Genomic DNA, 18199 nt, shown 5'->3' on the forward strand with positions numbered 1-18199 from the left:
TATTGGTTGTTTCCTCTCGTGATTGTGTGGCTGACTGGGAGCTGTGGCTCACTGCCACTGCCTGGCATCATCAGAGTATATATCATACCACATATTGCCGGCTCAGAAAAAAATTGAAATTCAACATATGGTTTTTACTGAATTTGTATTGCTTTCACACCATCTTAAAATTAAAAAATTGTATATCAAACGCTCTCTGAATAAATATACAGACTATTTATTTACCTTCATGCTAGATTGTTAGGGAGAACCCATCAGAATTTGCCTCCTGCCAAATTCTGCTGTACTCCTTTTAGCACAAAGAAGTAATTTTTATCCCACAATTACCTTAAATATCAAAGCAAGATGATTGGAGTGTTTTTCTGCATTCCATGGTGGTTTTGCACAAGCCATTTCTATAATAGCACAGCCAACACTCCATACATCACAGCTCCTTCCATACTGTTGACCTCTTAGTACCTAAAATAAATCAGAGTTTTAATGTGGAAATATGACTCATTTGAAAAAGAGAAGGCCATTTTGTAGTTATAGATGATACTTTTTTCACTTTAGGGATAAAACTGGTACAAACAGCAATTATGTGAATTACCTAATATCTAATTTATTTCATAAATGAGCTTAATTTTCCAGGTAGCACAAAACTATTTTGGAGAATTGTGAGATTCTGAAGCAGAGTCACGTCACAGAATTTTGCTCTTAGCAAATGGTAGGGCAAGAAGACAATAAATCATTACTACATATAAATACAACAATTGGAAGAACAACACTTAAACTTCTTCCACTACTAACAGGACCTGCCTCTCTATGTGCTCATCTCCTTTCAGAATAGAGAGACAGCATTTTTAAAAAGTTCTGTTATGTACACTTTGAGTTTACTACAAATCAACTGCTATAAATTACCCCAAAATTCTTTCTTAGGAACAGCCCTTAAGCAAATCTATTAAAAGCTATTTTTTAAATTTTGTCAAGACAAAGAAAGGTTGGGAGTAAGGGTCTGAAATGAAAGATATTATTATTAAAACAATATTTTAAGGGCCATGGACTTCTAATTGGCAACTATATACTGAATACTACTGCAAGATAATTTAGTATAATGCTGTCACACACAACTCCAAAATACTTTTTTTCATCATACTCAAAGCTGCTTCTCACCTCAGGTGCCATAAACGCAATTGTCCCCAGTAACTGTCCCTGAAACTCTCCTGCACCAGTTCCTTTTGATGCCAACCTGGCTGCAGCTCCAAAATCTGCAATTCTTAGTCTCTGACCAGTGCTGTCAATTAGTAAATTGGCACCTGTCAACAAACACAGCAAATGACCTTGTATGTTAAAAATGAAAGAACACGTTAAAAATATAGAAAATACTAATGAAATAGGACAATGATGAAAGAAAGAAGTGAACTATGTGTCAGAGGTTCAGACAGTTATTCTCTATTCCTTTCACTTCATTCTTGCTAAAGGTACACGGCTCTCTTTAGCTTAAGTAAAATCTAAAGCCTCAAAGGGAAAGTCTGAAAAACAAGTATTAAAGCACAAGGAGATAAAAAAAGAGATTAAGTGAAACTTTAAAGAATAAGTGTTGAAAACCTTTAATATGGTTTCCAACAAAAATCTTTCTCCAAAATTTACATTTTAGCCTAATTTACATTTGAAGACAGTTTTACTGAAACATACTGATCTAGACCAATTCAAAGCATATGCACTGCACTCATAATTACAGCTTAATAAAAAAAGTTATAAAATTACTTCAATACATTATGTCAAATACTAGCTAAAAAAATTGATGATAGAAAACCAAATTTCCTTGAGAAAAATAAACTGAAGCCAGGCACAGTGGCTTGTGCCTGTAATCTCAGCACTGTGGGAGGCTGAGGCGAGAGGACTGCTTGAGCCCAGGAGTTCAAGATCAGTCTGGAGGCAACATGGCAAAACCCCATCTCTACAAAAAATATAAAAAATTAGCCAGGCATGGTGGTGCACACCAGTAGTCCTAGCTACTCGGGAGGCTGAGGTGAGAGGATGGCATGAGGCCAGGAAGAAAATGTTACAGTGAGCCAGGTTTGCAACACTGCACTCCATCCTGAGCAACAGAGACCCTGTCTCAAAAAAAAAAGAAAAGGAAAAGAAAAAGAAGGTAACTACAAAAGATTTGAAGGCATTTTTCTTAAAAGAAGTTTATGGTATCCCAATACCCCAATTATTCTAAATAAAACCAGGAAAAGGAACTTTGTGGGAGTCAGTGTAGCAGGAGGCCAAGAAAGTGAATCTGGAGACCTGCACTGCATTCTTTGTGCCACAGGTGGCTGGATCATGAGGTTAAGAGATCAAGACCATCCTGGCCAATATGATGAAATCCCAGCTCTACTAAAAAAAATACAACAATTAGCTGGGTGTGGTGGTGCATGGGACTCCAGCTACTTGGCTGAGGGAGGAGAACCTTGAACCCAGGAGGCAGAGGTTGCAGTGAGCCGAGATTGCACCACTGCACTCCAGCCTGTCAACAGAGTGAGACTCCGTCTCAAAAAAAAGAAGAAAAGGCACAGGCTCTCTTGTATTCAATATACTTTTAGAGTAAATGAAGAAGGCAGATTAAATGACCTCTGAGGCTTCTTTCACTTCTAATATTCTGAATTACTCAGAAGAAAAAAAAATCCGATAGTTAGAAACTATTAACAAAGGTCCATTTTTTCTTTTTTTGAGACAGAGTCTTGCTCTGTCATCCAGGCTGGAGTGAAGTGGTATGATCTCAGCTCACTACAACCTCTGCCTTCTGGGTTGAAGCCACTGTCCTGCCTCAGCCTCCCAAACAGCCAGGAATACAGGCATGCACCACTTCACCCTGTTAATTTTTGTACTTTTAGTAGGGACGGGGTTTCACCATGTTGGCCAGGGTGGTCTTGAACTCCTGACCTTAAGTAATCTGCTTGCCTTGGTCTACCCAATTACTGGAATTACAGGTGTGAGCCACTTCACCTGGCCCAAAATTATAAAGTTACATTAAATTTTTTATTGTCACGAGATAATAATGAAAAGAATTCCTACCTTTGACATCTCTGTGAATGATTTGGTTTTCATGGAGATATGAAAGGCCACGAAGTAACTGTTCAGTATAGTTAATAACTACTGATTCTTTGAAAGCTCCATATTTACTCAGCAAATGAGCCACAGATCCCCCTATAAGACAATAGAAATAATTATCATAAACTTAAGCCAGAATTGGAAGTATTTATTACACTTTTGTCTCTAAAGTTTTCACTGCATGAATTCACATTCACATCTGAAACAGAAGAAAAACACTTCAAAACTAACATATTCCTGTAACATCTCAAAGACCTATTAATTAGGAGACTTTTTCATGGATCCTCAGGGAACTAGTTTACTGAAGGGTCAAGATTTCAGAAAGCTGTAAAAGTTAACAATTTTGGATGAAACTATTTCTGAAATGTACAATTCACTTCTCTGTCTTCTAAAAATATATAAAACTACTTTAATAATGACTAAAGTATACAATATTAACATTATTTACCAGACGGAGAATGCTAAATGGAGGAGGAACAGAAGAGTTAGGCTTCATATCGTACCATCTACTAGCTCTGACCTGAACATGTCACATATCTAGCCTCTTTTAAAAGTGTTTATAAGTCAACCTATCTACTGCAGTGTAAATCTTTATGAAGACCAACAACAGATAACATACTTAAGAACTGCCTGGTAAACAGAAATGCACTCTTAAACACACAACCAAATTTAAGAGGTTAAACCAAATACTTAATCTGCTCAGCACATCAGGTCATTCATTTTATTGTATACATTTTATAATACAAAATAAAACTCAGTCTTCATTTATTTCAGCAGATGACAAGGTTCAACTTTAGGCTTCTTCCATGCTAGTTTACTTGTAATAAGTTTTCAAGTTATATGTTAATTTTGTTTTTATATTATGTTAAAACACTTCCTCATCTGTCCAGTTTATCATGGCCACCTGGAAATATATAGATCTTATATATATCAGGTATTTAAAAAAAAAAGGCTACACAATCATTTAAAAACACACTGGAAAAATTTTAAAGGTAGAGGTAGTTAATATTTCATTTATATTAAATGAAAGACAAAACAAAGTATTTGTGGTTCATAAAATATATTAGGGGTGATTTGTCTTTAGAAACCAACCCAACATATTTGATAAAAATAAATGCTAATTAAACCAGCTTTTCCTAAATTTAATTGGAGAAAGTTAAATCCATGTACTAATATTTGTAATTAAAAATATTAACATACCTGCCATCCATTCGATGAAGAGATTGTAATTGCTCTTCTCACACGTGGCTCCCAACATCCTAATAATGTTTGGATGATTCAGATGGCTCATCATTCTTATCTCTTCTCTTAATGCTTCTACCACTTCTTCTTGCTCAGAAGATGTGTTCCTGACATACGTCACCTGTTTCAATCAAATAAACATGTTCACAAAGTTCTGCATATTTTCCCCAGCAATCTGATCTCAAATGAACAAATGCAAACTAGCATATATATTAGATGGCATTTATGCTCATGGATGCAGCGTACTTAAAAAAAAAAAAACTCTTTTAAACATTAAGAATCTAGCTTAAGCAGCAGTAAACATCAGAAAAATGATAAAAATGCTGGGATACAGTCAATATTCCAGTAGTCTCAGAGTAAAAATGAGAAAAGCTCAAATATGGAAAAATCAACATGATTTAAAAATGAGAGTTAGGATAAGTATGCTCATTATAAAAAGTAAACCAATGAAACCCCAAGATGGCACTCCATCAGTACACAGCTGAAAGAAGTACCTGAAAACCACACTTCTAATACCTACAAAAAGCAAAACCAAAAAACATTTTTAAGGCCATCTTGATACTGTAGTTTTACAATAATCATACTTCAACTTTTATTTATTTTATTTGAGGAGGAGTCTTGCTCTGTCACTGAGGCTAGAGGACAGTGTGCAATCTTGGCCCAATGCAACCTCCACCTCGCAGGTTCAAGCGATTCTCCTGCCTCAGCCTTCTGAGTAGCTGTGACTACAGGCGCCCACCACCATGCCTGGCCAATTTTTGTACTGTTAATAGAGGCAGGGTTTCACCATGTTGGCCAGACTGGTCCTGAACTCCTGACCTCAAATGATGCAACCACCCTCAGCCTCCCAAAGTGCTGGCATTAGAGGCGTGAGCCACTGCGCCCAGCCTCAACTTTTAATAACAGAATTCATGATGTTTCTGGTACTTTGGAAACATCTACTTTGAAATTCAAGTTTCTCAAACTTTAAAGAACTAAAGTACACACACATGTAGACATATTTTTTGTTCTTTTTATTGAATATGCTTCATTTCATGATTTCATTTATATGCTCGCTATATATTTACCTGTTTAACAGCCATTAAAGTTCCAGTTCCCACATCTTGAGCCTGGTAACAAGAAGAAAATGCTCCAAGGCCTATCTGCTGACCTTTCAGCCATTCAGTGTCTTCTCTATATGGTTGTTTTGCTTTGGTATGTCCTGGTAGAGTCTCTGGTGTCTACATATTAAATGAAAGCAATCTTTTTACTGTTAAAGGAGTAAGATTTTGGGAAATTAGTCTGGCAAGATATTATTCTTGTTCAGTTTGGCCTCCCAAACCACCTATAAATGTGACCTCTGAATGGAAATTACTGGTGACCAATGTCAAATGCAAAAATGATCACCATTATAGAATTAACTAGAAATGCCTTTTATATAGGCAAGAAGTATTGCTAAAATGTTGTTGTTGTGTAATTAATAATTTTACATCGAAAGACCTGTTTGCAATGATTAACTCATGTTAGAAGCAACATTTCTGAATTAGATTTCAGCATGGTCCAGGGAAACTCTTTTTGAGAGTTTCTTGCTCTGTCATTTAGGCTGGAGTACAGTGGTGTAATCACAGCTCACTGCAGCCTCAAATTCCCAAGTTCAAGTGACCCTCCCACCTCAGCCTCCGGAGTAGCTGGGACACCAGGCATGCACTATAATGACTGGCTAATTTTTAAAACAATTTTTTGTAGAGACAGGGTCTTGCTTTGTCACCCAGGCTGGTCTCAAACTCCTGTGCTCAGGCAATCCTTCCACCTCAGCCTCCCAAAGTGCTGGAATTACAGGTGTGAGTCACTGCCCAGCCCCAAGTAACCTCTTAAAGAATCTATACTTACATCCTGTTGAATAATGATGATATCTTCTCCATTTTCAACCTGCAGCTGAGGAACTATGGGGAGGGCATCCTGAGACGCTGACATTGCCATGGCAATTGCTAAAGCTTCTTCTTCTTCAGCTTCCATCTTTTCTTTGCACTTCTGATTATGATTCACATCATCTTTGTAGGTATCATCATTTTCAGCCTTTTCAGGAGACAGGACAGCAACTTCTGACTTAAAAGTTACTGTTGTATCACTTGAAGGCATAGATGCTTCAAGAAGGTCCTCAATACTGGAGTTGAGCTCTGTATTGACATCTAATCTGCATTTCTCCTCTACTGGGGTGAACACTGTCTCATCACTGGGTATAACAGCATTACTACTATTGCTGCTACAGCCAAAGCTGTCATCACATTTGGAACTACTGTTCAGATCAAGTGTCATGCTATTTTTTGAGGGATCTCCCTGTTTACTTGTATTACCTGGGGTAGGTCGAGATGGCTTTGGCCTGTGTATGTTACTGGAGGGCAAGGGTCTTGACTGAGTAAAGACTGGGGAAAGTTTATCTGAGTCTTTGTTTTCAGGACAGTTTCTCTGGAATTGTAGAGAAAACTTGCGCTGTGTTTGAGGAGATGCAGAAGGTATTTTGCAGGGAACGAATCCCTGAAGTCTATGCTTAGAGACATCTGTTGCAGTGCCAGCTGGTACAGATGGGGCTGAAGAAGAAGGGGTTGACAAGGCTGGGAACATTAATTGGGAATGATGAGATAAAGGAGAGGAGTTCAAACACTGACTGTGGGGTCTGCCTTTTGTTTGAACCATTGGCTTTGGTTGCTCTGTTGTTGTTGAACTAGGAGGTCCTAGTGAAATGCTGGCCAGTCTGTCAGAAATGTTCTCTGAACTGGCACTCAATTTTGTAGCACATAATCCTTTTCCAGTTTTGTCTAAATGGATTGTACACTCAGGGGAACTGTTCTCTGTGGTTTCTGGATAGTTGCTGGGGACAGATGCCTGCAAAAAGCCATCCTGTTGACTATCCAAATTGTCTTCTACGCCCAACTCGATGGCTTCAGCAATTTCCACCTCATCTGCAATAGCCATCAAACGGCGACGCATCCTGGTGAAGTGAGTGGAACTGGAAACACTCAGCATTTCTAACAGTTTTGAAAACACATGGGGTACTGCAGTGACCATTCTTGCAGAACTCAAGTAGATCCTTCTGGAAAGTTTACCAACCATTGAGTGAGAATTATCAATGGACTGTAAAGCAAAGGTTAAGAGGGACAGCAGCTTCTTATACCTGAAAGAAAAAAACATTCATTACCATGTAAGTTCTGATTACTGAAAAGTACATGGAAACTTAAAAAATGGTAGTAATTTACAGGATGTATATATACTTCAAAAACCATTTCAGCATAAAGTATCTATAAATTTTAAATTAAACACCTTAGACTTCAGGGTTTCATATGTCAACCAAATATTAAATTATCAGCAGCCTACTTATGCTCTGTAGTTTCTGAGTCTTTCATAAATCTAAAATGTGTCATTCTTGAGGAGCATGCAGGAAGGGTAGGAAGATACAAGTAATACATTTTCAGAAGAAAAATTACCTGATTTCAACAGGCTCAGCTTGTGAAACATCAGTACTGACAATATGAGGATAAAATTCAGCAGGAAATTCCAACAACAGTCTGTCTATAAGACAAAGGCGGCCAAGGAGTTCTTGCCAGTTGTTTGATTCAGTTTGGTTTCCAAGAATACAATTTAAGACATAATCAACACCACCAATACCAATGGATCCTACAAAAAGGAGAGTAAAAATAAATGATTAAAAAATAGTGATATTAAAATCTAAAACAAGACATAAATGGTATAAAGCCAACAAAAATGTTCTCAACTATTTTAAAGAATTTCTCTCTCAGATTAATTCACATATTTAACTGTAACACAATGAATCAATTTATAAAAGTACTTCAAAATCTTGTAACTGCCTCATGAGAGATTATGAGATTAGACAAAGCTCCTCAGGAACATGATAAAATAAGTTATATTTATTTTAAGTGAAAAGTTATTACCAGCTTTTAGTATTTCTCTACCAACTGCCAACTCTCCTGCTTGGCCTTTGCACAACTCCAACAATGTTGATATGGACAGCTGACTTGTGCGGCTAAAAGCAAAAGAAAAGCAATATCAATCTTGGATCTTGGATAAAATACTATTCAGTATTAGAGGAGTAATGCAGTGCCTTGTGAAAAAGTGGAGAAATAATGTTTTCAGAAGTGTTTACTTTTCCACCACTGAAATCACATTAAGGGTGTCACCATAAATAGTAATATTCATTCATTAGGTCTAATTTCATAAATTTAACATATATCTATGTTAAGCACAGAATCTTCAACAATGGCTCTAAGTATTGATTTAAATACCAAATCTGATAAAAGTCTTATCATATTTTGTTTAAAAAAAAAAGAAAAAGGACGCTGACATTTTGATTTCTGAACTTTCACTAAGAATCTCTTGAATTAAAAACAAAATCTTCCCATCCAAAAATCCTACATTCCCTTACATAGCCAGAATGAGGTTCTGAATATTATAATATCTCTCTACAGTATTTCTTATGTTCAGTCATTCAGGTGACCAGGTAAACCACCAAACTTTAGAATTTCAGAAAGTAAGCAGCACAACAAACACCATGAGATCACTGAATTCTCAGAAAAATACCTATTCTAATATTGAAAACTGACATTTTCCTATGCACTTTGCAAACTGCTTGTTAATTTGCCCATTTTAAAAATATTTACAATGTTTTCCCTAAGTGAAAAGAAAACATCTGACATTTTCAATCTATAGGGAAAACAACAGAGGCAAAAGACAGACTTCATTAGATGAGAAATTAGTTAAACGTAGGTACCTAATTTTTGAGATCCTGTGCAAACTAAGTCATTATGACTTGAAGAGGAAGAGAAAGGTACTGACAGACCTCAAAATGGGTGAAATGGAAGAGGCAAGGGAGATTCAACACTTCTTGCTAACCAAGATCTGCTGGGCTAGAAAGAAACAGGAACTACCAAACAACTATTCATGGGAGCTGTGATTATTACATGAAAAGTGATCTTTGCCTCCTATTTTATGGAAGGGAAAAATAATAGAGAACTATTGGTCTAAAAAAAGCATGGCTTATATTTGTTTTTACTGTCATTGTATCTTACTTCTCTACTTCACATTTTTCTTTCCAGTTAGGGTTATTCTTGATCCCTGACAATTTTCAAGGATATTGCAGGAAAATAAAAAAAAAAATCTAAAAATTTTTTGACAAAAACTGTCATAATTTAGAATAAAATTCCATTACACTGAAAATAATGAGATGCATTTGTTAATTTTTTATCCTGATATTAAGGCATATGTGGCTGTAATGATCTTACTGGTTCCTATCCTGTGTAATCCATACTCTAAAATGAGATTATACCTTATGAATATAAATGTCAACTATCATTCTTATCAACTGGACTTCAGATTATGAATGTTATTTAAGAGAATAAATCACAATACAATAATGTGGAGATCCATGCAGTTTGTCAGCCTGGCTTCTACTTGCTGGCAGTTCTTTTCCCCAGTCCTTAAGAGCTTTAAGTGCTGCACTTTCATTTTAAATCTTGGATTAAAATACAGTGTTCAAAGACTCATTTAATAAAATGTATCAGGCATTCACTAGGTGTGAGGCTTGCTGCAAGGCACTTTTAAGACAAGATGGTTTCAAGTGGTTCATCAACAAAGCCTTACCTATTGGCATCTGCACATTTGACTAGGATGGTGTCTACAACTGGCCGGAGAAGTCTCTGAAGTTTGATTCTTTCTGCTAAACTGTGGCAAGGAGTATATACCAGCATGGCTCTCAACGTTTTCTGAGGAAAAAAATCTGAAGGTCAGTTTATATACACTTAAAAGGCACCAGAGATAATGGCCTAATTTGAGACAATTTGAGCGACAAAATAAGTAAAGACAGGAATGAATTATAACCCATAGAATAAAAATCACATGTGTCTGTAATGATACAAACAACTAACTAAATAAATGAATGGGGTAGGAAGGAATTTTCTGAACTCTTTTCTCTGCAATTTTTAAAAGTCTGAATTCATTTCAAGATGAAAAGTTACAAAATTATTTTTAAAAAGAAAATGAGAACAGGAGCCAACCTGAAAGAGCTCCCAATGGTCAAGGCTGGAATAATTAGAGCAACAACACCAATGATGGTAGTACTGGGTTGCAACCCACAGAACAAAATGAATACCCAGGAGCCTATGCTGATGTAAATTAAAAACTGAATAGTATATAAATGGAGAAGCTCTTCTTTATAGCATAATTTCAATTAATTAATGTAGAAGGAATGAGGAAAATAGAAAATCACCATTAGAACACCATTTTTAATGATGTAGTAATAAATGCTGTAGGTAAGATCCACAAATGCTTTTAAAATCAGTGGACAGAATTTTGAGGTGAAATAGGATATCTACATAATCTCAAAGCATCTCTCACAAGATATTTATGAATATTAACTTTACAGCAGGGAAACTTGGTAGACATTCCCTTACCTGACAGCATCACCAATAATAAAAAGCCATGGACATATGTACCCACTGATATGAGGCACCAAGAAGTGCCTACCACTTCTGTGGCATTCTTGTGATAAATATGTTATCTTCCACCTAATCATGAGAAAACATCATATAAACCCAAAGTGAGGGATATTCTACAAAGTAACGGGCCAGTACACTTCAAAAGTATCTGTCAAGGTCATGAAAAACGAGGACAGTCTGAGGAACTGTCATGGATGAGAAGACATTAAGGGGACATGCTTACTAAATGCAATATGGGATCCTGGATTGGATCCTGGAACAGAAAAAAAGACAACAGCAGAAAAACTGAATGAATCTGAATAAAGTCTGCAGTTTAGTTATAAAGGGCACTCTTGGGCAACTGGAGACATTTGAGTAAACCTTTACAGTACAAAACAGTATTGTGATTAATGGTAATCACAGTTTTCCATTGTGCTAACTATATATAGAAGAATATATGGAAGAATGTATTTGGTTTTGAGAAACACGTTTACATGTTTAAGTATTTGAGGAGAAAGTGTCATGATGCCTGCAAAATACTCTCAAATGGTTCAGCAAAAAAAAAAAAAAAAAAAAATTACATATGGAGAGTGGGGGAGAGGAAAAACAGAAAGGAAGGAGAGCTAGGTGAGAAGAAAGGGAAAGGGTGAGCTTTAACAGCAGGAGCCATTTCTGTCTCCATGGAGCCTGGTATCTTTCACGTGGTCCTGGTGCTGTAGGAACTCATAAGCTAGCTGGGAAACAGTCTGAACTTAAGAAGAAACAACCATGACAGTAAGGCAGTTACGGTGTGTGCAAGAAGATTAACATGGCAAAGGCTTTGCAGAAAAGGAACTGGCAAAAAAAGGATTATATTTAGTCAAGTATGCCTGAAGGTTTGTGTTGGAAAATAATAAGAGGCAAAATGTTGGGCCAAATGATCTTTATAGTATGTTGGTCCCTCCAGATACTACATGAAAAAACAGGCCGTAGCAAAATAACTCTGGGAAACAATGCATTCTACCCTTTGATCTTTTTGGTTCACAATGTACGCTAGCTTACTGAAGGATGCTAGAAGCCTGTAAGTCAACAGACCTAGTTATCCTTGTGTTCACCAACCTTAAGTGAATACAGGATTCTTTCTTCAGGGAATTTTTCAAACCCTGCCAAACTTCCACAGAATATGCTTCAGGAATGCAGTTGAAGAAACAGAAACCTCTAACGGTTTTTAAAGGAGTTGAGGGATAATCAAACTTGTGTTTAAGAAATAGTAACCATTACATAACATTCAATGTTCTTACAATGTGCCAGGCACATGGTTGAAAGTTTCTACATAATCTCATTTCATTTCTAAGAGGTATTTTCCTTATTTTATGGGTGAGAAAAATGAAGTTTAAGAGAGGTTAAGTAACCTTTGTAAAGTCACCATGCTAGCAAAAAAGAGAACCATAATTTGAATCAAGGTCTGTCTCTATGATCTCGATCACGTATTCAGATTGCCTAGGCTAGTCCCACTTTAACCAGCACATTATGCAAGCACTGTAGTTGAAATGAGATCACTCAATTGTGACTCTAAACCCATGTTCATAATTGTCATGTTGTATTATCTCTCAAGAAGAATATTCATTAGGCCCAACTGTTAGAGGATGGATTAGGAAAAAACTGAGGGAGGAACCTTACACACTAATGACTTTTAAACAGACTAGATAAGAATTATTTTAAAGTAGTGGTTCTGAATTGGGGGCAGTTTGGACCCCTGGACACATCTGGCAATGCCTGGAGGCATTCTTGGCTGTCATGACTGGGGGCGTAAATGTGTGGGGGTGGGTTTGCTCCTGGTGATCTAATGGGTAGAGGCCAGGGATGCTGCCACAGTACACATAGGACAACATCCCTGACTCTCCCTCAACCCTCCAACACATAATTATCTAACAAATGTTAATAGTATTGAGGTTGAGAAGCCCTATTCTAAAGAAACACACACTCGGGAAGGAGAAAGTTCAATTAGTCTCCTAAATTACCTCCTTGTCACTCTAGCCTACCCATGAAAAGAACTTTTAACAGGTTAAACTGGAAAAGCAACTCATGGAACCTTTTTCTTTGAAAAGGTTTTGAATCTACACACAACGTTTATTAAAAATCAAGCAAAATGTTTATTAAAAACAAATCTTCCTGAATATCTGATAATTTTTTTTAATAATCAGAATAATGTTGATGACTTTGCCATCCCCAGAAGCATTTTTAATTTGGTCATATACAAGGTATCTGCTCAGAAAAATATAAAGATATGAACAGCAAGACATTAAAACAGTCTTTACAAATCAGCAAGGTGGTCCAACTCGCTTTATTTGTTGTTATTCTGTTTTACTTTAGGCTTTTAGCAGCCTGAAGTCATGGCTTTTAGTTTCTGTTTCTAGTGATAAGCGGAAAAGAAGGATGAGGAAGGAGGTTTACTGGTCCGACCAGAAACAGAAACTAAGAAACCATGACTGTATTCTCTCCCTCGGATACCCCTTCAAAGTTTTTAAAACATTAAAACTAAAAAAGAAAAACTGGAAACCCTGAATATAATGAAATCAGCAACATTCAAATAAACAGAATAGAAGAAAAACTGTAATTTCCTGGGATTATGGAATAAAAATAAAATCTGGATTTCCCCAAAGTAGGTAAAGTAGTTTTACTGTATCTTAAAAACACTATCTACTAACCATCAAAAAACCCCAAACCCATAATGATATGATTATACAGTAAAGCTACTTACTAAAGCAGCAACGTACACTTTGTAGACAGGGTCGGCACAGACCATTGACAGAACGTTGCAGCACGCCTCCACCACATCTCCTGAGATACTGGTCTGGGAAGACCCACTGGTGGCTCCCCCACTCGGGCTGCTTCCACTGCTGCCCCCAGAGTTTCCAGTGCTCTCCCCATTTGCCAACAGCAGGGCCCCACTGACATCATGGGAAAGACGCCTGAGGGCCATCTCTCTCACATTCCAGTTTCTAGAAAATAAGCAGCCAACGAGTTCCATTCCAAACACCTGTATCAAACACACGCAGTGAATTCAATGTAAAGAAAAGTTTATGCATGCAGTTTCGAGTTAAGCATCATTTTGGATTACTATATAAAAACTGGACATTTCTTAAATATTTACCATACTACACAATTTCAAATATGTCCAGCCACTTAAACATCATAAAGGAAGAATTTTATACTCAAGTTTAACTGGTAATTATCCAAAGTCTTTAATACTTATTAGTTCAGGTAAAATTAATAAAAAATTCCATCAAGTCACTGGATGGTTATACATACATTCTATGCCTGTATCATCCCCCATGTTTATCAAAAACCCCCAAAACTGTGAAAATCTCAACTTTATATTCATATTAAAGTATTTAAAGAGAAAAACTGGAGCAAGATTAAGAAAAAAAAAAAACAAGAAAGGTACAAGGAGAAGGTTTCAAGAGATACAGAGTATTTCCTTTACAGACAACAGTAATAAGCAAAAAGCATTTAATCGGTTTTTGTCTGTACAAAAAGGTTTAAAAAGTTAGACAAAACAGGTAGGACTGTAATGAATGAAGTGAACAAATCAAACAACTGAAGAAAAAAATGCTTGTGTTGGAGTAAGCAAAGTATAATGGTAGACCTCGAATTATGGTATATACTGTTATAGTTGTCAATACCATGCCCTAAAAGCCACAGAATCCCTATAGTAAGAAAGGGTGAATGGTCTTGACATTATGAGCCAAAGCTAAAAGTAAGCTTAATACATAAGATAATTCATCATGTGAAAAATGTCTAAATATTAAAAATGAATAAACGCAATTTTTGGAAAAACAGATCATGACATACTTATTTACATGTGTTTTGTTATAAAGGGATATTATGGGAGAATGAACCAACTAGAATACAGTGAGTTTCTGGTACTGTTAAGTAGTGTACCACTACCTGTGTTTTAAATCTGTCTTTCCTAATATGCTTAATAAAAAGCTAGGAATATAGAGCCTAGTCCAATCTAAAGCTTAAGCGAAACAAACTAGACCATATCCTTGAAAGAAAGGCATCTAATAGCTCAGAATCAACTTGAGAGTTCTTTGATGGGTCATGAATGGGCAGGTGAGGGCCTATTAACAGTTCACTAAATTTCATTAGTGAACTAGATACAAGAATATGTGTTTAATATTTTTGCAGATTTTATTAAGATTCATAAATGGGTTGCTAATATGCTAAGAGAATTCCAAAGATGCAGGACTGTAATGGTCACAAAAGAGAAAGGAAACAAATCTAACGATATATAAGCTCAATGTGTTAATGCATCTGTTCATAAATTTAATAGTATTCAATGGAATTTAACAGATTATTGAAAATAATTATTTTACTTCACTATTGTCTACTGGAGACCTGTCTGGTTTTAGATCCTACATTTAAAAAATAATAGACTAAGCATTCCATAACCAAGAATATCATTACAAACCAACTGACAAAAAAGCCCTACTTACTGAGGACCAGTCAAAAGAGATGGTAAAGGAATGGAAACTGTTCTCACAAATAAAAATGATGAAATCAAGGTAAACACCACTTTTTTTCTTATTCATCTGCTCAGCAATTATTTATAACATTATGATATGGAAAGGAGTAACTGATTTTAAATGGTAGCAAATAAATATACAAATTCTTGGCAGGAATGGGGATTAAACATTGGGAAAAGTTAGAATTGAAGGGTTCTGGTTTCCATTCTTCTATCCTTGAATAACCCTGTATGTCTGTTAGTTCAGGAAGAGATGTTTCTAGATAAGTGAAGTGGAACCATAAAGACGTTTTGAAGTTGAAGCTCTACAATAAGCAGCATAGTATTAATACTAAAAATAACATTAAAATTTCCAACAGAATAGGGGTCATGATAGAGCAAACAAAAGTATCTTCTTAAATTATAAACAACTGAGGGAAAGGGACAAACACATTAATTGATCTACAAATATTTCTTTGAGAAATGAAAAATAACTACTTACCTGAATCCATGGCTCAGCTAAATCTTTGTAAGCAGGAGGGATTTGCTGAGTTCCATAATGAGTAAGGTTAAAATTGCTCTCTTGATTCCTTCTCTGTGATCCAGCCAAAGGCTGCTGCTGTATAGTTTGCTGCTGTGCAGCTCTGAGGGAAGAAGGGGAATCCACAGGACTTGACAACTCATGGCTAAAATGAAATATAACAAAATTTGCTTTAAAAAAATTAACAGACTTGAACCACACTTTGAGAATTTTTTAAAAATTAAACCGACATATCATTATTTCAAAATTATTACCTGTAGAAATCATGAGATCTCCACTTAGATCTACAAAGGGGACATATTAAAGGTTCTCTATTTCTTCTACACTCTTCTGCCCCTGAAAAATTACACAAACAAAATCTTACAAAAACATAAACGCTTAACATTATTTATATGTCATAATTATTTATAATAATTACTATAGGATTTATATAGAAGGAACCTCAAAAATAATCTGATTAGTTACTGAAAGCAAGTAAACACAGCAGGCCAAATCATTTTGATATGCAAATATTATTTTATTTGTTCTGATAACACACTCTGCTTACTATTTTTCAAAACATTCTCCCCTACCAGATAAAGTCCTTCCAAACCCTACTGTGATGCTAGCCTTTCTGTAATGCCTGCCCAGGTCTTCTTTCATCTCCTTCCCTTCATGTATACCTTCCAGATTGAAACTGTTTCTAATTCTGTGCACTTCTCCCATTATCACAGATACCACACTTACTGCATTTCTTTGCTCACACCGCCCATCTCCTGAAGATCCTACATTCCCATTTGTGGAAAACTTTTCACATACTTAGATACACTTTTTAAAAATTATCTCACCAATCTCCCCTCAAGCAATGTTACAATCTTAAATAACACAGTTAGCTCAGAAAGTAACTGTGTTGAATAAGCATAGGAAGCAAAAGAGCCACATACAAATTGACATGCAGTGATGGTGCAGCTTGTTCCTGCAGCCGTCTTCACACACTGTAAGACTTTCTTCATCAAGCATGCCCAATAAACAAATAGGACACATCTGTTCCTCTTCATCCTTTATGCTACAGAAAAGGGGAAGAAAAAGTATTAAGCATAAAAGAATATAAAGCAGAATATGCTAAAAACACTCTCTGCTTGTTTAGAATATAAATTAATTAGAAATTCTTGTTTAAGAGCATTTTATATAACTAAGAGATATTTATGCTATTAATATACACTAAAATCAGATCAACACACAAGTATTTATCGATTGTAGGTGTGAGTTACCTTCTTTGTTATGAAAACAATTCAATATACAGACTGCAATCTTAGAAAGAACATTTGTATACCCCAAATTCTGCTATTCTACCTTTTGAATAAACAAACAGGTTTGATTATATACAAAAATATACTACATGGTATCAGTTTCAAAATTTTAAGTACTGGAGGACTTTAGACTGATCTATTCCACATCCTAAATTTAAATGCCTATTTCAGAAATTTCTGGTGGCAGTATTAACTGGTTCAACTTTCCTAGAAATAAATCTACAAACATGTTACATTTTAAGTGTACATAATCTTTCAACTAGATTTCTAGGAATATATCATAAGAAAATAGAAAGAGAAATATAGAGATGTATGAAAATGTCCACCACAGTACTAGAATAATGAAAAAAAAATCAGTATTTAGAATCATGAAAAAAATAAAAAACAATGAAATAATGAAAAAAATCAAAACAACCAAATGAATAGCAAAAAGAGGTTTAACAAATGATGGCAAACCCAGGCACCTGTTAGTATTTCTTAAAATACTACATGTATATATTCATGACCTAAAAATCCTAATTGCTAGGATGCTATCCCTACATATTTTAAGTATATAAACCAAAACTTAATTAATGTACATTAATTAAGGCAATGGCTAAATAAATTATGGTGTATCAATAAAACCTTATACGGCCATGAAAAGAAAAAAGTATGTGATTTGGTAATGACTTGGAAAAATATGCGAGATATATAAACTAAAAATAAAACAAAACTGTACACCAGAACATATGGCATGACTTTATATTTGTTTAAAAACAGTAAGAAAGTTGAGAGAAAAACAGATGGGGGAATTTGTACGCATGTGTTTGTCTGCCAAAGTATGGACTGTGCAAAGAAGAGTTTCATTCCTTGATTTATATAATTTTTAAAAGTTGTATTAAATAGTTAACAGTAGTTATTTTGTGTGCAGCCAGGCTAGAAAAAGAGGGCTTCAGTTTTCTATTTCACAAATGTTTTTGTTTAAATCTTCATGATTTGAGAAATGGCTTTTAAAATCAATAACTACATTTCCATTACAATATAAAGGCAAGGATCTGGGATGTTAGGTAAGTTGCCTCAAATCATGATGTGGCAGATCTATCATTATACTTTTACC

The 18199-nt window shown here is 35.6% G+C and overlaps 1 protein-coding gene across 1 annotated transcript in view; it reads right to left on the reverse strand.

Annotated features, from left to right (window-relative positions):
- MAP3K1 (mitogen-activated protein kinase kinase kinase 1) overlaps positions 1-18199 on the reverse strand; it is an 81664-nt gene that overhangs the window by 6012 nt on the left and 57453 nt on the right. The window contains exons 7-19 of the mRNA XM_035291546.3: positions 16738-16859; positions 16069-16150; positions 15776-15959; positions 13525-13803; positions 9952-10073; positions 8247-8338; positions 7782-7971; positions 6190-7471; positions 5388-5540; positions 4279-4441; positions 3043-3174; positions 1153-1295; positions 328-459 (exon numbers count right to left, since the gene is read on the reverse strand). Of these exons, the coding sequence (XP_035147437.3) occupies positions 328-459; positions 1153-1295; positions 3043-3174; positions 4279-4441; positions 5388-5540; positions 6190-7471; positions 7782-7971; positions 8247-8338; positions 9952-10073; positions 13525-13803; positions 15776-15959; positions 16069-16150; positions 16738-16859 (3076 nt within the window). The remainder of the gene's footprint in view (positions 1-327; positions 460-1152; positions 1296-3042; positions 3175-4278; positions 4442-5387; positions 5541-6189; positions 7472-7781; positions 7972-8246; positions 8339-9951; positions 10074-13524; positions 13804-15775; positions 15960-16068; positions 16151-16737; positions 16860-18199) is intronic.

The sequence above is a fragment of the Callithrix jacchus genome, chromosome 2, assembly GCF_049354715.1.
Source record: "Callithrix jacchus isolate 240 chromosome 2, calJac240_pri, whole genome shotgun sequence".
Lineage (NCBI taxonomy): Eukaryota > Metazoa > Chordata > Mammalia > Primates > Cebidae > Callithrix > Callithrix jacchus.